The sequence below is a fragment of the Diabrotica undecimpunctata genome, chromosome 6, assembly GCF_040954645.1.
Source record: "Diabrotica undecimpunctata isolate CICGRU chromosome 6, icDiaUnde3, whole genome shotgun sequence".
Classification (NCBI taxonomy): Eukaryota; Metazoa; Arthropoda; class Insecta; order Coleoptera; family Chrysomelidae; genus Diabrotica; species Diabrotica undecimpunctata.
Genome location: NC_092808.1, coordinates 119,784,659 through 119,807,126, shown reverse-complemented (window position 1 = coordinate 119,807,126; position 22,468 = coordinate 119,784,659). Strand labels below are relative to the sequence as shown.

The following is a 22,468-nucleotide window of genomic DNA, read 5'->3' as shown; positions in this document are numbered from 1 at the left end:
TTTTCATATGCCCATATATTTGGTGGAAAATGAGATTCTGGCGCTATGTAGTTTTCTAATAAATAGTCTGCGTATTTATCTATAAGTTTATGGTCCGGTTTGTATGACATGAGATCAAATATGAAACAATCTTCAACTTCAGAGGGGTCTAAATAAGTTAGCCCAAAAGTATGAGTAAGCCATTTGCTTTCCTCGCAGTTTTTATCTTTATACATTTGGGTTAACCCTAATGATTGTATTTTCCTATACCACGCCTGGTGTAAGTGGAATCTACAACCATTTAGTTTGGTTTTGGGAAAGACAACTTTTAATGCGTTATGAATTGCGATTTCAAAATCCACAAATACCTCCTTCGGTTCAAAAACAATATTATAAAGTTCAAAAATTTTAGATTTTACCAACAGAAAAAGTCTCATATATGTGTCACTGGTCTTATTGGGCAACAGACAATACAAAAGAGGAACATAATGCCCATTTTCCAGTCCATGGATGGTAAATAACTGATAAAAATATTTTGTACAATAAGAAAATGTGCCATCCATGTAAAAATCTTTCATTTTACATAAACTTATTATATTTGTATGGCAAGAAAAAACAATGATATTATCAGCTGTGCTGTTAATAAACAAAAAATTTTCACCTGTTGTGGTTTTCGGTCCATAACTATCGAGTACAGAATGTACATCGTGAATATCCTTAGGCAGGGCTGGTAAGAGCTTACGGCGGCTGTTGTACAAATTTCTTCTTATTAGACTGACATCTATCGATGACAAATTCTCTGGCAAATGATTTGAAAGAACGCTTTTAATAATTTTTGAAGGTTTCTCCGATATGTCTTCCTCAGCTTTGCGCTTGCATAAAGTCGTCACTATTTTTCTCTCCAACGTAGTTTCATCGGACTCGTGGTTGTGGATTAATTCACTTCTAGTAACTGTGTATTCCGCACCAACAGTGTACAGTTTGGCTAAACATCTTAAATTTTTCTTTATACACCTCCAACGTACTTCACCACTTTTTAATACGTCCTGTTTACAAAACTGAAACTTTTCTACAACTAGTAAGTCACAACCGCGTGAACTCTTAATTACTGAAACAGATGCCATCGTATACAAATAATATATTTTATGCTTTCTATCGACTAGTAGCTTCAAGATAAGTTATAATACTGACTAGCTATAATAATTTTATACCTGTTATTTGTGAATTTTATACATTTAAAGGAATAATCTTAAGTAGGTACAACATAGTTATTAGAATAAAGAGATAAGTAAATTAAAGGTATTTCCGACAGGTACACAGGATTAGGTATTTCCAAATAAATACACAATTAATATTTTACAGAAACTATGAAGCGTAATTACCAATATTTTAATCTCATCGTAAACATCAACCCCTCGGCCGAAATTACCCCTGTCATAAATGGTACCCCTTGATTTATGCAGGTAGGCCAAGGGATTACCGGCCGAAATTACGCCCGCCGGGTTATATAAGGTCAAATATTATTTAAAAAAATTGATTAAATAAAAACAAACTGGGATAATAAAACTGGGAAAACCTTTATTATGATAATCCCTAGGTCAGGAGCGCTTGCAGCATTTAGCCATATTATTTAAATAAAAAATTTAAATAGCCATGGTGGTTTTCGTTAATAAAATAGATAGTATATAGTGTAAATGATATCTTATCATTGGAATATGATTTTTTTAATAAGAATGGTACTGCGTTATAATTATTATTAAAACTAAGTCGTCTGTACTATCTCATCTGCTACCAGTATCAGTTTTAAATACTTTAGGTATTTCGGTAAAACTTTTCTAAAAATAATTTTATAAATCACATAAATAATTCCAATTCTTTGAATTGCTCTATTTGTGTTTCGTATTGCACTTGCTGATGTTGGGCTGACCAATAGGGTTTACTTATTATGGGTAACGGGACACACAGGCGTGAAAGGGAATGAACGGGCCGATGGCCTGGCAAGACAAGGCTTATCCGCTCTACCTGTGAGACACGAACCTGTAATTGAAGACCATAGAAGATACTCTCTGATGGTCAGTGATGCTAACCGACCACTATAGACTCAGGCGTCACCTTTATCTGTTTAGATTCACGGATGGGCCACGGAGCCGTCAGGGTAATAAGGAGAAGGAAACTTCCACACACGTTCTCTGGAAGTGCCCGGCACTGGCCGACAAGAGGTGGCAGATCTTGGGTTCGATTGGGTTCTTGTAGCCAAGCCAAATGAGGAAGTTACCCTCACAGAAACTTATAGTGAGTCTTTTGAGGCCACAAGGTTACTAAAGGATTGGACTTTCAGAACGGCAGGAAGAGCTCAGATTTAGAGCTCCTGCTGATTAAAGCAGATAATGAAGCCCGGAGCAGCTTGTGACCCAGAATCGCTAAAGACTAGGTCTTATGAGCCTAGTCCGTGTGATGGGAGTCATACAATGGGTCCGTATTAGGACGTTTACGTGTCTGAAGGGCTCACAATTGGCCCCTGTTCCGATCTACTATAACCATAAATATAATATTGGCATTTTTGCGTGTTATCTTGCACAGCTTTTCAGTAGAAAAAAATCGTTCTTGCAGTAGTTCCAGCTTAATGTTATATTCTGAAGGTTTTTTATTATAGTAATTTCCTAATTATTTGTATTCAAATATTTTCAGTTGCCCAATTTTCATAAAAAAATTTTAGTTTTTTTATTAATAATATTATTTGTGCTTAAAGAAATAGGTAGATTTTTGACCCTAACATTTATTCAGGTTTGTTTAATATTAGAAATGATATTTATATCAGGGCAATTGAATAGTGTACTTCATTCATCAAGTCGCTTTCTCGATTACTATCGCTATCACTTTAGACTGGGGAGGAAATTTAGGAATGTAACCATTATCTAAATCTGTAGCTTGTTCATCTTAATATACTATTACTAGCTCACTATTACTAAGAATATATGTACATATTATATCTAACGAGCCCAAATTAAATTCTGAAAATAAAAATTCTCACCCAAAGCCTCAGACCCTCTTTTTGTCCCTTGTCCGATCAATCAAAGGCAACATTCCAAATGAACAACACGAAGTTTATGAATTTCCTTGTGCAGACTGCGCCGATCCTATATAGGCCAAACAAATCGTAGAATCCAAAATAGGATTTATGAACAAACATTTTTATTTGCAAATCTGACTCAATTTTAGGTCTGACTCTAGGTCAACACCATCTTCATACAGGTCACACAATTGATTTTGAGAACTCCAGAACCATAGTCCCCATCCGCTTCTATAAAACAAAAATTATCCGAGAAGTTATCCAAAGAAATTTAAAAAATGCCAAATTGTCCCAATAAAAGAGATGACAGCATACGGTTTCTTTCGACTTGGAGACCTCTTATAAAGAAAATACCGTCCGCTCCACCTGTCAATCAAAATTTTACTGTCAGAAATGTTCGGGCCAACCCCCACGCCAACCTCCACCTAAGCCATGTCACCATCGATGGTATAAATGACCCGTCCTCTATTTTTAGCACCAGTAATGCATTGATTACTGATCAGTGTAGTAGTGTCTGGGGGCTCGGTAGACTGAGACCTCGAAGCCCTCAAGAAGACTTCGAAAAGAATTTCGAAAGCCCGACGCAATAATAATCGACACGGTTTAACACGGAAGACTGATAAGTTTAATATTATTTCCTGTAATAGTATTAACCTTAGCTCTAGATTTAATTGTACTAACCGCGAAAACCTTACTTTAGTCAATTTTTAATTGAATTATTTCTTTAATTTTAAAAATTAAATTAATTTAATTTTTTATATAAAAACCAAAGTATGTTTTAAATAATAAGTCTCTTATTTAAGCAGGACTGCCCTGTATCTACCACCAAATTCCCCGCTATATGACCTTACAGGCAACTTCATTTTTATGTGTCGTTTCAGGTATAGACCGCTCGTACAGATCGGACGATACAGAAGACGCCGTGACAACAGATAATCCAACCACCCCATTTCCCACTCCGCCCCCAACGTTAGTGTCACCCCGGTCGCCCATTCCTCTTCATCGACAGGCTTCACCTTTCCCTTTGGAGAACACCAACTCGAGAAGGATGCATTATCAGACACCTCAAGATAGGCTGAGAGGGAATAACGGTAAGTGAAAGGTTAATAACAGACGGATATAAGCGATGATCTATCGAATAAAAGAGACCAGTGTGCAGATAAAAGTAGACTGGTTAATAGATACAATTCCGTAATATTATCTTTTGCGTCCAAGGGGAAATACAAGGTTTATAAAAATAAAATAAAATAACTGTGTAATTTTTCGGGATGAAGGTTGAAGTGGGATAGTTTCCGGGAGTTAGCTGTATACCATAATCATTACAAAACTTTAACATCGAAGGTAAAACTTGTGTTGTGATTGGTACATGTCTAATTATAAAATTAAATCAAAAATTCAAATTTATTACAGTTGATTTTGATTCATAACGAACATTTTTTAACACCAAGCAGTGGGTAGGTTTAAATTGAAAACTACGTACTTAATAGTATTAACTTAAACAACGTAATGCCGATAAATACAAATTTAGCTATCCTCTAGTCTGAAGAGGTCAGGCTATTTTGAGTAGGGATATACTGCTCCCCGATAGATGAGGTTAGTCTGTTATAAATGGTATATACTTAATTAGAAAATTAAATCAGAAATCCAAATGGATTACAATAATTGAGTTTTTGTTCGAAACGAACGTTTCTGGATGTCAGTTCATCATTTTCAGTAAACTATAAAGTTCTTGCACTTCTAGCTGCAACACTATGCAAAGGGTGGGCTTTAATTAAAAACTACATGCTTGAAAGTATTAAATTAAATGACATAAAGTCCCACATGGGAAACTAATAGATATCTTAAAAACATCAGAACTCGATGGTAAGAATATAAAACTGATCTCAAACTTACATATCCTACAAAAAGCAACAGTACGATTAGAAAATGAACTATCCAAGATCTTCACAGTCGAAAAAGGAGTTAGACAGGGTTGCATATTGTCACCGGCATTATTTAACATGTATTCTGAAAACATCTTTAGAGAGGCCTTGGACGAGCCAGAAGATAGTATTTCTGTATCTGGCCAACTTATAAACAATATTAGATATGCAGAGGATACAGTGTTGCTAACAGATTGACAGACAAAACTGACTTCTACAGTTGATTCTACAAGGCAAGATTAAGGGTAAGAGAGGCCCTGTTTACAATGTTACTACCACCTGTAAAGCTGGCACAAGAGTAGGAAACACACATGTATTAATAAATTCTTCTTGTTCAAGTTCCGCTCCTATCGGAGATTGGAAATCATTCTGGCAATTATAATTTTGTTGGTTACGCGCCTGAATAGTTCAATTGAACTGCATCCAAACCATTCATGGAGATTGCGTAGCCACGAGATTTTACGTCTTCCTACGCTTCTTCTGCCTTTGATTTTAACCTGCATTATATTCCTTAGTAGTTCGTATTTTGCACCTCTCACGATGTGTTCCAAGTATTCCAATTTCCTGATTTTTATGGAATTTAAAACTTCGCATTGTTTTCCTAGTTGTTTGAGAACTTGTTTGTTTGTTCTGCGATTCATCCATGATATTTTCAAAATACGTCGGTAACACCACATTTCGAATGCTGCTAGGTTTTTAATATTAGATTTTTTAAGTGTATAAGCTTCAACCCCATACAAAAGGGTAGAGAAATTATAACATCGAAGCATTCTTATTCGGAGCGTTTCAATTATGGTATTAAATTTCAATCGGCATCTTATTTCTTTTGTCTGAAGAGTGTCTTCTGTGATTCATGCTTCAAGGTATTTGTACGAAAATATTTGTTTAATTCCTGTATTATCTAGTACTAGCTTAACTTTGATGTTTTGTGCTTTTGTAAATACCATAAACTTGGTTTTCTTTAAATTTATTTTTAGTCCATAATCGTTGCAATATATATTTAGTTGTTCAGCAAGGTTTTGCAGTTGTTCTAGTATTCCTGCCAGAAGGACGGTGTCGTCAGCATATCTTAGGTTATTAAGTGGCTCATCGTTTATTATAAAGCCCTCACTGACCTCGGCAAGCACTAACTCTGAGATGACTTCACTGTATATATTGAATAACAATGGTGATAAAATACACCCTTGGCGGACTCTACGGCGAATCTGGATATTCTCGGTCAGTTCATTTTCAACTTTTACTTTTGCTGTTTGGTTCCAATAGAGGTTACATATGTTTCTAATGTCTCTACTGTCTATGTTTTTATTTAATAAAATTTCTTTAAGCCGATTATGCTGCACTCAAAATCAATGACACAGGCATATACTTCCTGATTTATATCTAAGCATCTCTGCGAAAAAACACTTTGTGCAAACGGTGCATCTCGTGTGCGTTACCAGTCCTTTTCTAAATACCATTTGTGTATTACTTATGCCTTCATCTAATTTCTTATGTATTTTATTGTGAATTACTTGTAAAAACAATTTCAAGACATGACATTAAGGCTATGGTGCGATGTTCATTGCACACCTTTGCATTGGCTTTTATGTGTGGCAGTATGAATGTTGATTGGAGCCATTCTTTAGGTATTATATCTGTTCTATATATGGTATTGAATAGATCCAAAACAAGATAATAGATTCAGTATTCACAATTTTGAGTAATTCGATAGGAACTTCATCAGGCTCGGGAGATTTACGACCTTTAGCTTGTTTCACGTGCACCACTTTCATCTGTTAGTTGAATAGTTTGAAGTGTTTTTCTCATTCCTATTAATTTTTTAATTATTTTATGCATGTTATATTTTTTCTCAATTTCTTCTAGTTCTTGGCACTGCTCATGTAACATTCTCTCCTTAGCTTCTTTTATTCTCTTTTTAATTAATCGATCAGTTTCATTATATTTAATTGGATTTTTTGTTTTGAATGATTTTCTTTCATTCATTAATAGTAGTATTTCTTCAGTCATCCAGTCTTTGTTTTCTTTTCTTTAGATTTAAGTTTTATTTTGCTGTTTTAATTAATAAATTGGTAAATATCAATATATTATATGCTCACAAGTTTTAAATTAAATGTTTGATAATAAAAAGTTACACATAGTTTTACTTTTTGTTTATAGGTGAAATAATCTACGCTCAGAGCAACAAAAAGAACACAAATTCAACACTCAGTCGATCCGGTAGAAGCAGACATAGAGTTGGAGGAATGACGTCGAGCAGTAGTGCCACCTCCTGCAATAGTTGTAGTGACAATGTTATGGTTCCTAATGGAGACATCTATCACGAGCAAAATAATCAACAAAGAATATGTTTAAATAACGGTAATTTATTTTAGTATCATAGAACCTTAACAAAAAGTGCAAATTTTGATTTACAGTTTCACCGTTAAGCTAAAATGAAAACATAATTATTTTAACCAAATTTTGTTAAAATTTTGTTAATATTTTTACAAAAAATATATATATATATATATATATATATATATATATATATATAAAAACATAATGTTTTTCGTTAAATAATATGAATAATTAGGAATAAATGTATTCTTATATATCTTAATAAATGACCCGTATTGAAATTGCCAGGTCAACCTTTATAAAAATGAAAAAAATGGTTTTGTAATCGTGATATTGGTATTCAGCTACGAACTAGAATGTTTAAATGCTATGTATTCAGTACTTTGCTTTACGGTGTTGAGGCATGGACTCTTAAACAGAGGAATGTTGAATCTTGAAAACTTTGCAATGTGGTGCTATCGCTGTATACTAAAAATAAGTTGGGTAGATAAAATTACAAATGAAGAGGTAATACGCAGAATAAAAAACGATCCAGAAGTTACACCGAATATAAAAAAGAGAAAACTTGAATACTTAGGCCACCTGATGAGAGGACAAAAGTACACATTCCTACAAAATATGATGCAAGGAAAAATCCAAGGACTCAGAAATCCAGGCCGTAGAAGAGTGTCCTGGATGAGAAATTTAAGAGAGTGGTTTGGCTGTTGTACCACTAACGAATTATTCAAAACAGCAGTAAATGAAATTAGAATCGCCCTAACGATATCCAATCTCCGATAGGAGAGGCACTCAAAGAAGAAGAAGTATTCTTATACATTTTTAAGTGATCTATAACTTCCATTAGATATTGTATATTTTAGATTTTAGCCATTAAGTTTAATTTGGTGGGGCATCAGCTAACATTTTGACCATTTTTTCTGTTTAAACCTGCGTATTAAGCTAAGGACATATTATTAACATGCATTAACACGTCCTAACGCGTGTTTTCAATATCTAACGTGGTCAGATTTTCATCAGAGTGTTACAGCGTGTTAATACATCAAGACGTGGTTATATTCACCAGGCCGGGAGTTTGTTTATATATTTATTAAGTATATTTATACGTTTAAATATGGAGGAACAATTAGAAGAAGAAGTACGAAAGTGATATTTTTTGTACAACTTACAAAATAAGGACTAGCGGGATCAAAGAAAACGATAAGAGGCTTGGGAGGAAATTGGTGGAAAATGTTTTCTGCTTCGCCAGATATTATGTTGTTTCTACTTAATGGTCGCATCAAATAGCATTTCAGAGGAAATGCTTCATCACCAATCATAACATACGGGCAAAGAGGTCCTGTGGATCTCAAATTTGTAGTTCGCATCGACTAAAGCAAGAAGAACTATGGAGTGAGTGCCTTTGTAATTAAAATAAGCACTCCCTGCGTTATTTGGACATTGCATTTGAAATGTGGAAACTACCACTTTCTTTCAAACTCTATGGGTACTTGTGTCCAATTATTTTGGTCAGGTTGGGGCATGTATATAGGTTGCAGTGTTTTCAATATGGCCTTACAACATTCTTTTCCCAATTTCTCCTACTGTACTGAATCCAATGCGAAACTTAAAACCGAGTGACTTGTAAGGATTTTCTGTTGCCAAATATCTAAACAAAACAAACTAAACAAAAATCATTATCGTATATATTATAACCTAGAAATGGTTTTGGTGTATGTGTGCATTTGTTCCGAATAATCGCAAAACTACTGAAACAACTGGGTTAAAATTTTACGTCAACACTTATAACCCGTGGAAAAAACGGGAACATATGCTAGTAAGAACTTAAAATATATGTATAAGTTTTTTTTCGGTTCAAGAATGTCGAGACAGTTGGACAAAGCTGAGAAATGCGTACACCAATGCGTTAAAAAGCAGAAGGACGACTATTGGCCAGGTAGCAAAAAAATTTTGAAATGGAAATGAAGATCAAATTTTTGGCTCCCCATCTGGAATCCAGAGCATCACAAAGCAACTTTCACTCTCAGAATGAGGAAAGTCAAAGTGAGGAAAATGGCAGATATATGAATAATATTGTTGAAACGCAAGATAAAGAAGATGGCGATGAAGATTCGACTACGAATAATTTAAATTAACTTCCTAAAGTATCAACAAAACCAAATATTCTTGATACACTAAATGTTTTTTTTTTCTTGACCATCATCAGCCAAAGGAAAATCGAGAAGTTAATGAGTGACTTAGTAGATATTATGAAATCTAATAACCATATGAGATCTCACATCCGACTATCACATCAACCTGCAAGTGATGATATTAATTTGTTTTTTTTAAGTTTAGCTAAAACTGTAAAAAAACTTACCAACAATGAACAAGTTTTGTCTCAAAATGGGATAAGTAACTTGGTGTTTGAAGCCGGATAAAGAAACATACCACCAGTCGTACAACCCCAAGTTGTAACACTAACTTCACCAGTTCTGTCTTCTGTAACTACCTTCTCGAATGAATATTGCTTCTCTTAAATTTGTGTTTTGCTTCTTTAATTTACTTACTCGTGCTTGTAAAACCACGTCAAATTCCTTTTTTGTCATCCTGATATACATTTTACACATCTCATTATCATTGCTGATTTCAAGCCACAGAACATATAATGTTCACAAAATTCGTGTCTACGTTTGTTTATTGGATGAACACAATACCCTCTGGATTCATATCATAGTACGAACAATGCTGAAGTAACAGCTACAATGTCCTCTTTTTCATGCAACCAATCCATCTCTTCTTGTATTTGCTCCATTATACTTTATGTACTATTTCACTAGTTTCAAAACATCAAAATGTCAGCATAACCCACGGTTTACAACACACATATGTGTCCGGCATATCTGACATGGCGTTAGACATCTTAGACATTGGGATTTAATCTCTTGGACTATATCGCTCGCTCTATACATCTGCTTGACCTCAGCATTTGTTCTCGTTCGGTATTGGTTCTTATTAATGTCGTGATAAGGCCCAAAGATTCTTCTGAGGATTTTCCTCTCAAAACATCTAAGTTTTCTTTTAGTCTCTTTGGTCAGGGTGCACGTTTCACAGACATACCCATTATGAGTAACACAATACCCATTTCTTCCTTCCCATAAAAAATAGTTTTATCATTACTACGCACTAGTGGTGCTCCCGAACCACAACAAGAGGAATCGACACTGCATTATAGAAAAAGAGAATAGAGGAAAATGCACACTTTGTAATAAATCTTTTTCAGAAAGCAATGGAAGGCAGTCCGCAATGAAAAATGCTAAAAAGTACCTACATGTTGTCTAAGCTGTTCCTCAACTACTTTTATGTCCTTTTCAGTGTTTTTATAATACTCATGCAAGAACTGTTAAGAAGTTAATGTAATAGAATATCATAATATGTATATTTGTTTCAATATATTTTGTTCATGCATTATAAACTGTGTGAGATAACCTGGTGCACATGGTCTGGACTAAAACCAAGAACAAAAACTTTTATCCACAGACCGTGTGCATCAAAAATGACCATAATGTTTTTTCCTTGTTTTAAATGTCGGAGTTGTCATGCACACACAAAAAATAATATTATTTTATTGTCGGAAGTACAGAAGATCCTTTGGTCCGAGACAAAAGGAGCGCGTTTATGCTTTGGGGTTTAACCCTTATCCGGGCAAGGTGGGTCCAAGGGGCCCGAGACGTAAATTATTTTATCATAAACTGATAAAAAAAATTTAATTGGATTTTATGCATCACTGAATTCGTTTAGTAATATGTTTCTTTCAACATAATCATGAGCTATTCAAAATATTCATTATCATTTTTGAAATGATTGCGTCAAAAGAATTTTGGTCACGTAAAGGGGTGACATCTATTTGATGTGAACATCAAAGAGATGCTTACAATAGGTGTTATATCTATTCTGTAGTTATCAATTTCAAAAACTGATAATCATTGTTCGAATGCAATAATTTTGTTAGGTATTTACCTATACATATTTTGAAATAAATAATGCATCTGCTATCAGTCGTTTGATATCGATATTAGTGTCGACAACTAAGCTCCTAGAATTATATTGAATTACAGTGATAGTAGATAGTGCGAATAAAATGTCCCGAAAACTATTATTAGCTGCAGAACTGCAAGATATTACTAATAATTTATGGGATTCCGATGACGAAGAATCTCCTGAAGTAGGTGGCATTGAAAGTGACTCTGAAATTCAAGATCATCTTTCGGAAGCAAGTGAAGAGGATGACCAGTAAGTAGTATTAAGTGATAATGAAGTAGAATGCGTAGCTACAAGTTCCCAGATTCCAGAATGTGTAATTTTGGAACTAAGGATGGAATTAACTGGAAAAGTCAACCACAACCGACAGGACGTATGCGATCTTGCGACATAATACAAAGCAAAGTGCACAAAGTAATATTAGCCTCTAATCAAAGTGCAGATGATCCTGTTGATTCCTTTTGTTTGTTTGTGGACGAAAAAATTGTGAACGAAATAGTGAGGTGTACAAAATACTTTCAGAAATAATATTTACCAGGAAAGAACATAACGGTAGATGAGCAACAAGGTGTCCTTTCAAGCAGTATATGCCTTCATAGCCAGATAAGTATGGCATGAAAATATGGTGGCCCTGTGACTCGGAAACATATTTCCCGCTAAGTGGAATACCATATGAAGTAAAAAACGAAAATACAGTAGCCAAAGGTCTTGCATCTTAAGTTGTAAAGCAACCCGTTGAGCCTTATTATAATTTCAAGAAGAATGTGATCTGCGATAACTATTTCACTGATCTTGCTCTTGCATATGACTTACTGGCAAATTCACTAACTATTGTGGGTACAGTGAAAAAAAAATATGAGATTTGTTCCTCGGAAAATTCTACCAAACAAGAACCGTTTAGAGAAATATTCAATTTTAGGATTCACTCCAAAAGTACCTCTTGCTTTTTACGTTCCGAAAAAACAAAGAAGTATCCTAGTCTTGTCTATCATGCATCAGAATGCTTGCTTTGCAGATGATGTTGACAAACAACCAGATATGATACTCTATTATAATAGTACAAAATGTGGTGTCGATACAATGATTCATAAATAAATATGCAAAAGACGAACTAACCGTTGGCCTTTTGCATTTTTATGAATATTTTAGACGTGGCTGGGGTAGCCTCAAAACGTTCTTACAACGACAGCAGAACAACTAGTGTTGCCTCAAATTTTGTGAGGTGAAAATCGAGGGGACTGCAATGGGAAACAAAACAGTTTATTAAAAAATGATATACAAGAAGTTAAACGCCATAATAAAAAGCAAAAACTAGAAAAACCTTTAGTTTTTCATTGTATAAATCACCGACCTACTTATTTATACAATGACCTAACGATCATTGTATAAATAAAAAAGATTGTAAGTATTGCAATACAGAAAAATAAATGACTAATCTATGGTTTTTTTTATTTTTATTGTTTTTTAACCTAACTCTTAATAATAATTTAATTTGTCATATCAATTTGCTATTCTAGTTGGAAATAAGCTAATCTTGTGGCTTAATTCCAACTAAAATTGTAAATTGATATAAAAAAGAATTAATTTATAAAAGTAAAATAATATTATTCTTCTGACTTGCATGCGTTTTATGAATTTTGTAAAGATTGGTTTTGTCGATACTCTATACATGAGCTGCTAATTACCATAATCTTTTCTCAGAAGGGATTTCACACAATAGTGAAAGGCAACAACACCGTAATCTTTTTCAAGGTATGCGTAAACATCAACCCCTCTTTTCAAATAAAATGGCCTGGTAGATTTACAAAACTTTTTATTTATTTATTAATTTCTTTATTTGGCTGCAAATGTTTATTACTTATGAATAAATATTTTTTCTACAAAAGTTTTCATGCATTTCAATATTTTGTGCAAATAATTGAGGTAGATCGCACCCTCGAGGTAGACCTCATACTATAGTAGCACCTTCTTTTTAATCCAGACAATTCAAATTTAACTTAATAAAAAATCAAAAAAGAATGTTAGAAATATATGGGTAAATATGAACAGTATTTACACTCAAGAACAGTGGTGGGCCCAACGGACATGAGTTGCTCGGTTACGTAATAAAATTTGTTGCCCGGATAAGGGTTGACAGAAAAAAGTAAACTTAGCTTCAAACCCAAGCTGAGCGTACTATTTTACAGTATTTTCTACCAATACCTTTTCTAAAGTAGCATGGAGATGTATATGTAACATAAACAAAAAAAAGGATATCATCAATGCAAAAAAAGAGCATAAAGACATCTTCATGAATTCTTTATTAAGTAGCCAATACATTTATGTATAGGGAAACAAATCTGCAAAAGATAACTGTTTATGTAGAAAATATTAGAAATAGCTGGTGAATGAATTAAAGTGTTTACCAATAAAATGAATAAGAATTGTAAATAAGAATAACAATTGGCATAACTCATAAGTTATTCCCAATTAGAAAAAAACGCACTTATCATTTTATGATGTTGTAGTTGTAAATCTACACTCTACATCTCTACAAGTCTACATCGAAGTCTCGGTGTGGCGTCTCAGCGCAGCAAAGGATAATTGACGGATAGCCGGAGGAAAAAATCAAGTAGATATTCAACAACTTAGGGGTAGATGGTTGATGATTGCCTGGTTCTGTCCTTCGTATGTACAAATTCCTATTTACGTAAATGTCGTGCAGGACGAGCGGTGCATAGTGAATTGCTTTGGGAATATTTCGCACGACAAAAAGTGCAATATAATAAATTAGGTTATCTGTAATATTTAGAACTACGAAGCAGTAACATCTAGAATAATCACAGCCCAAATAGAACTAAAAGACAAGATAGGAATAATACAAATATATGGACCAACAGAACGTAATGAAGAAGAGATAATGATAGAATTCTACAACAAACTCCAAAAAGCATTAGACAAATTAAGAGAGACAAGAGAAAAAATAATATTCTTAGGCAATTGGAATTCAAGAGTAAGTAAGGATATTAACAGGGGATTAGGATGCATTGGACAATATGGGAAAGAAACATTAAACAGAAATAGAATTAAAACGCTGAAATTCTGCCAAACCAATGACCTGATAATAGGTAACACATTCAGTGAACAAACCATTAACGACAAATATACATTTGTGGCTGAAGAGAGAAACGCGAAAAACTTAATCGACTATATAGTTTATACGAGAAACCTAGAACAAAATATAAAAAATATCTTAACGGAAAAGGAACCGGAACAGTCTACACAACACAGGATGGTCACTGCAAAACTGGAGGAAGTGGAAAGAAAAGAGTACAAGAAAGTAAATGTAAACAAACTATAGATAGAAAGTGTGCGAGAATTTTACACGGAGGAAACTAACAAAAGACTGAGACAAATAGAGTACCAAAAAAAAATATGGACAATGGAAGAAAGATGGAATACATTCAGTGAAGTATTAAAGACAACAGCAACTGAAGTGTGTGGAATCAAAAAATATAATAAACAGTTGAAAAGGATAAGATGGTGGAATAAAGAAGTGAAGACAGAAATAAAAAAGAAGAAAATAGTATGGAAAAAATACATCGAAACGGGACTAGAAGAAGATAAAGAAAAATACTATAGGCAGAGACGATTGGTAATAAAGACAGTCACACAAGCAAAAGCAAAAACATGGAAAGAATTTGGAGAAGAACTTCAGAAAGAATATATAACAAATAATAGAAACTTTTGGACGACACTACGACACATAAGGCAAGGAAACCGAAAGGAAATAAACACAGTAAGAGATACTTCAAATCAAATACAAATAAGCCCAGAACAAGTAGCTAGGATATGGAAAGAATATTATGAGAAAAAATTTGATACCGAAGTGATAAAGGAAGACAATATAAGGTGATAAGGCGAAAAAAACACAGAGCCAGAGTAAATAAGTAGAGAAGAAGTAATAGAAGGATTATCAAATATAAAAATAGGCAAGGCAGGTGAATATGATCAAATTGAACCGGAAATGGTAAAATACAATGACATGGGAGGAAGGAAAAAACAAACAATCCCTAAAGACTGGAAGAAATGGTTTATAAATATTCTGTGCAAAAGACGAACTAACCGTTAGCCTTTTGCATTTTTTATGAACATTTTAGACGTAGCTGGGTAACCTCATTTATTACTTGGACAAATTTACATCCAAAATGAAACGAAAACAAAAATGAAAAGCAAATATTGTTTCTTATAACGACAGCAGAACAACTAGTGTAGCCTCAAATTTTAAGAAGAAAATCAAGGGAACTACAATAGGAAACAAAATAGATTATTGAAAAATGCTTAGAACAGGAAGTTGAACCATACAATGAAAAGCAAAAACTAGAAAAATCTCTAGTTTTAACAAGGAAAAGGTGTCATATCTATAACAAAAAACGACAGGAAATAAAAACAAATTTGTGAAATATGCAGTAGAAATGTGTGTAACAATCACTGTATAATTAAAAAAGTTTGTAAGTATTGCAATAAAGAAAAATAAATGACTAATCTATGGTTTTTTTATTTCTATTTTTTAACCTAATAGGTACTTAATAATAATAATCTTATTTGTCATATCAGTTTGCTATTTTAGTTGGAAATAAGCTAATCTTGTGGCTTAGTCCCAACTAAAATAGTAAATTGATGTGACAAAGTATTAATTTGTAAAAGTAAAATAATGATATTCTTCTGACTTGTATGCGTTTTATTCATTTTGTAAAGATTGGTTTTGTCGGTACTTTATTATACATGAGTTGCTAATTACAATAATCTTTTCTCAGAAGGGTTTTCACACAATAATGTAAGGCAAAAACACCGTAATCTTTTTCCAGGGTATGCGTAAACATCAACCCCTCTTTTCAAATATAATGACCTAGTAGATTTACAAAAGGTTTTATTTATTTATTAATAAAGTTTTTATTTGGCTCCAAATGTTTTTTTTTTATTTACAAATTCGCATCAACCCGAAGGTTATTAGCGAGAATCAGATTTACAATATTAAATATTAACAAAATTAATAGCTTTTAAGTAGTTTAATATATTTGTGAATGAACAATTTGCACCAAGTGCTTTCTCTAAGTTTATTGAGATACCATAATTGATTCTTGCTGTGGAGAAAACTGAACAGTCTACAACAACATGTTTTACCGAGAGTTTAACGTTACACTGCTCATATTTTGGTTCGGATTCTTTAGTAATTAAGAACTTGTGCGTGGCACTGGTATGACCTAATCTAAGACGAGTTATTGTCACTTGATCCCTTCTTTTAGTTGGGAAACATCTCCATGGTTTAACGTCCGGTTTAATATTTCGAAGATTGGACACTGAAAATTCCCACCGGTTTTGCCACTCACTTAGGATCCGCGATTTGATAACACTTGAAACATCACTAGCTATCACGTAATTCACAATAATAGACTCAGCTGAATTGACAGCTTCACGCGCACACTTATCTGCTTCTTCATTACCTCTAATACCATTATGTGATGGGATCCAAATAAAGATTACCTCCTTATTACAATTTTCTATCTCTATCAGATTTTGTTTTATTTTTTCAAGAATATGATTCTCTGGGTATATTCTTCCTATAGATTGTAGTGAGTTTAGTGAATCAGTCAAAATTATATATTTCTGATTTGGTGAGGATATAATATATGTGAGTGCCTCGTATATGGCATACAATTCTGCATTAAGAGTACTATAGTGTATTGGTAACTTATATTTTTGACACATATTAGAGGATATAACTGCTGCTCCCACGCCATCCGTTGATTTTGAAGCACTTGTATAAATTTGAGAGTAATTTGTATACTTTGATAATAAGTTTTGCAGATTTTGATGTATTATACTATGGTAAGTAGTTTGTTTGTCCAATGATGTTAGGGTAGTTATTATTTTAGGTACTCTCAAAGTCCATGGTGCAGCAGGTTCAAAACTAACGGGAAAGCAAGGAGGTAAGGTGGTGTTCAGAGATGAGAGATCCATTTTGATTCGGTGGTAGAAAGGTTTATGTAGACGTGGTTTATTGGAGAAACATGTTGATAATCGGTTAAGGTGATCATATTTGAAGGTGTGTTTGTTGGGATTTGCATTTGATTTAGTTGCATAGGTTAACTTTAAGTACATTCTTCTGCGATCTAGTGATGGTTCAGCTGCTTCACAATACAGACTTTCTATTGGTGTGGTTCTGTAAGCTCCCAAGATAATGCGGAGTGCAGTATTGTGTATTGAATCTAAAATTTTAAGGAAAGACTCAGTAGCCGATGAATATGCTATCGCGCCATAGTCTAATTTAGATCTGATTAGAATTCTGTAGAGAGAGAGCATAGTTTGTCTATCTGCCCCCAGTCTTTTTTAGATAGTGATTTAAGGATATTAAGTCTTGCTTGGCATTCCATTGCCAATTTTTTAATATGTTCTTTCCAATTTAGATGTTGGTCGAATGTCATTCCTAGAAATTTTACATTATTTTTTCGAACTAGAGGCTTGTTAAATAGTGAGAGTGGAGAGTGATTAGGGTAGCTTTTCTTTGTGAATAATATAAATTGTTTTTTCTGTAGAAAATCTGTAGTTGATGTAAAAACGCTTGTAGCATACTCGTGATGTTTTTCATATTTTGGCTTCTCGCATAGATAACAAGGTCGTCTGCGTATAAGAGACCTTTCAGTGGTGAGTTCATATTGGCTAGGACATTATTTATTGCTATTAAAAAAAGTGTAGGGCTTAAAACTGATCCTTGAGGAATACCATTCTCTAGTTTTGTTTTTGGTGATAGCATACCATTAGTTGTAAGGTGGAATGATCGATTGGTTAATAAATTATTAATGAAAGCTAGGCAGTGTCCTTTGATATTTAAATTATGTAGTTTGTTAACTATTAGGTGTTTCCAAGTGGTATCATATGCTCCCTTGATGTCAAAAAATATTGCGAGGCATTTTTGATTGGCAGCAAAAGCTTCAAGTACGTCATTTTCTAATGCTAAAATATTGTCCATTGTTGACCGATTTCTACGAAAACCACTTTGATTTGGAATTATTAGGTTTCGATTCTCAAGAGTCCAAAAAAGCCTTTTATTTACAATTTTCCATTAATTTACCCATAGCACATGTCAAAAATATTGGTCTATATGAATTTGGATTACTTTTTGGATTGTTTGGTTTTAAAATTGGTATAATAATAGATTCTGACAATTTTGATTTAAGCAGTTTTACTTTCTTTAATGACCTTTTTACAAGATTCGTTCCACCATGGAACTGGTGTGGAGCGTTTCGTTGGAGCTGTTTTACCGATTGAGTTTTCAGCTGCTTTAATAATTATTTTGGTCAAGTTGTCTAGAGATTCTTCGACATTAATTATTGTTGTCAAGTACTTGTTTGTCCGACTCTATTTGTTCGGCAAAAAGCTTCCAATCTGCTTTATCCATTTTCCATTTCGGAGAAAAATGGGTTGTGCGGTTATGTTGGTTGTTTTCTATAAATAATGGATAATGGTCACTGTTGTATGTGTATTGCATTGGATACCAAGATAAATGTGGGTAAAGATCGCTGTCACATATTGTTAGACCAAGTGCAGTAGCTTCTCCAGTTCTTATATTAAATCTAGTCGGGCTTCCGTCATTTAAGAGAGACAAGTTAAGATGGCTCCAAATGTTTATTACTTCTGAATAAATATTTTTTCTACCAAAGTTTTCTTGCAGTTCATTATTTTTAGCAAATCCTTCAGATAGATCGCATCCTCCAGGTAGATCGCATACTATAGTAGCACCTTTTTTTTTAATCTAAACAATTTAAATTTAACTGTATTAATAAATAAACGAATATTAGAAATATATGGGTAAATATGAATAGTACATTCAGAGCAGTGGTGTGCCCAATGGACCCCAGTTGCCCGGTTGCGTAAGTAAAATGTGTTGCCCGGATAAAGGTTAACGTGTTAAAATAGATACCGCCTGGACTATAAATGTATTTGTAACTCAAATTATGCTTAATTTCTATTAAAGATAGTAAAAAACATAAAAATGATTTAGAACCATACATACATTATCAAGTGTTCTATGTTGAATTTCTGCTTTTTTTCTGTTTTTGTAGTTACTCTTGATTCCCCAACTTGATAACGGCGCTAGAAAATACGTTTGACCCAGTATTTGTTGTCGGTAGCGGCGACAATTTTTCCATTTATTTTTTAAAGAATTTAGTTTACGTGACTTTCCTTTCGTTTATTTAACTAATTCATAGTCATTAATTGATAATAGCTGCCACTAAAATGCATAATCGTTAATTTATAACATTCATCCTGTAAATCGAAACAACTGTTTCGTGTCCAATAATAGCAATTAAATTTTTACGAATGAAGCGTAAAATTGTATACACAAATGCTGTTATTTCAAATACGATGAAATTCTAAAAATTTTTGTTCATTAAAATACTATTTACATAGTATTAATTCCGTATAAATTTACATGTTGTTATCTTTATTTACGCTGGCTCGCATTTTATGAATTTCATGAAAATTCATTACTGTTTACTTCTGATCTTGATTCAAGTAATGTCGGGGAATGTTATTCTCATTAATGACAAATTGTTATATAATTCGCCAGCACGCAGGCGTTAGAGTACTTCAACATCATTTCTCGACATGTTTGCGTAGACGGCTAAATAGAATTTTACACAGGGACTACTAAATTTAATATTAAACTTCCAATACTGTTTTTTTTTTAATAACGTAACATATTAAAAACTTTGTCAGTCCTATTGTAATCCGGTCAATTTAGACATAAAAATAGTGTCCAAATAACAAAAATTCTTGGAAAGCCAAATTATGATGGAGAGCTGGGGTTTACCTTTACAAATAAAGTTGTTGTTTGTTTCTGTTTATATGAATGAGGAAACTAAATCCATTTGCCAATCTTACAATTTTTACATATTTATTCATTAGTCATTGTTTCGTATACAATGCTATCCTAAATTTATTACTAGTATTGATCTCTAATATATAGTCTGTTTTTTTGGTAATTTGTTTCTAGTTTTTTTTATTAAGTACTTTTCTAGATATTTATTTATAAAAGAGAAGATGAGGTCCTCAGAGTTCCACACCAAACTCTTCTGTAGCTATCTACTTATTTCGATAGCTACTTTACTATCAATCACTCAATAATGTCTTTTTATTTCCCATTAAAAAAAATACACTTTTCTCTTTTAGTGACATTTGTTCTCCTTGGCACATGCGATCAGGAGGGTTGGCAAACTAATATTATTCACTAATTAATATACAAAAAATTACACTAAGGCTCATTACATCTAACAAGTTCATTAAAATTAATAAAAAATAAATTAAGAAAATATTCATATAAATGTTATTAATAAACTAAATATGTATATCCAGCTAAATAGCACTCCGCACTAGACTAAACAGTAATAACAAAGTATAACAGTAAGGTATATATTGCATTTAAAATGATTGAATGTGTGCCTTAGAGGGGGTGAAAGCTGTTGATATAATAATAATAATAATAAGATAGTCAAGATAGACAAGACAGATGAAAAGATAATAGCTATTCGCAAACAAATTATTAATACTAATTTTAATAATTTAATCCTATTGAAATCACACCATGATAATAGATTTAGTAATTAAATAGGCTCACTAACTCATACCTATACGCCCATGCCTCCCTACAATAACCTGCTGACTCAGCCTTTCCCTGTCTCATCATAGTAACTACTTCCAATCTACTAAGTTCATGTCTACCCAACCACTTTAACCTAATATGTCTCAACACCGAAGATTTTCCCAAAAAATGTATCACATCTTCCCTTTCCTTCGTGTTACACATTGAGCAAAACCTTCTTTCATCATTTCTGCCAGGTCGATCATTCAAATATAGAACTCAACGTCTTAATTTGAAGAGCCATCGAATGTCCCCAAAATTTTCCATTTCTAGTAGATAATGCATGTTTACTCCTTCTTCTCGCAGTTCTTTGTAGTGTCCACAAAAATTTGATTCGAGTGCCCTATTCTCAGCCTGACGCTGTATCTCCTCCTTCTTTTTTTCTATCATATTCTCAATCATACTAGGTCAGCTTTCTCTCCATTCCCATTCACACCTTACCTCAATTCCAAATTTTTCTCTCATGCTCATCCAATCTTTCCACCAGCCACACCTTGCTCTTATCATTTCTTTTAAAAGAAATTTTGGCAACCTATCACTCGAATATCCTAGTATTTTTTTAACATAGTTTTAATGTAAATTCATTGTATATAGGCTGACTCTAGCAATACCTGTCTCCAAATCTAACATAAAGTTAGGACAATACCTTGGACAAGAGAACATTTTTTTTATATAAAATCTTCTGATTATTTCCACCTCATCGTACTCAAGAAGACCCCATACCTGAGACCCATAAGTCAAAATTGATCTTATCACCGACTCATACACTGTTACTTTAGCCAAAAAGGGTATATCAGCCTTAGACACTAACCTACTCCAAGCCGTGTAAATCGCTACTTTTGCCAAACTCTGGCGCTTTTTCAGATGAGTTTTAAACGACAACTTGGGTGTTAATATCATTCCCAAATAATTATAGTTATTCACTACCTCTAATACTCGATCAATAAACTTCCAAGATTCCCTGATCACACCAACTCCTCTTCTAAATACAAGAATTTTGGATTTATCTAAATTGATTTTTAGATCCCACATCCTGCAGTGTTTTTCCAGTTCATTAATTATCCGCTGTAGCACCTTCGGATTAATTGTCATTAAAACCAAATCATCTACATATAATAAAAGTCTTATAATTAAACCATGTATCTCCAAACCGCCTCCCAATGTTTCATGTAGGTCATTCACAAAAAGCGCAAACAGTAATGGACTTAAAAGATATCCCTGTCTCTCTCCTATATTACAGTCAAACCATTCAGATAGACCTTCCCTTGACCAGACTGCCGATTTTGTACTTGCGAACATACTTTTTAACAAATTCAGCACTTTAGTAGATAATCCTAAGCGACTCAACTTGTAAAAAAGCGCCCGCCGATCAACTGTATCAAAGGCAGCACTAAAGTTCACAAAAAATGTATAAACATTTTTTACTCCCCGTGCATGTTGGATGTTTACTATACTTGTAAG

General features: G+C 33.4%; 1 protein-coding gene across 1 annotated transcript in view; it reads left to right on the top strand.

The window, feature by feature from the left end:
* ths (thisbe) overlaps window positions 1-22,468 on the top strand; it is a 689,099-nt gene that overhangs the window by 312,703 nt on the left and 353,928 nt on the right. The window contains exons 3-4 of the mRNA XM_072536347.1: window positions 3,931-4,140; window positions 7,129-7,329. Coding sequence (XP_072392448.1) covers window positions 3,931-4,140; window positions 7,129-7,329 — 411 coding nt within the window. The remainder of the gene's footprint in view (window positions 1-3,930; window positions 4,141-7,128; window positions 7,330-22,468) is intronic.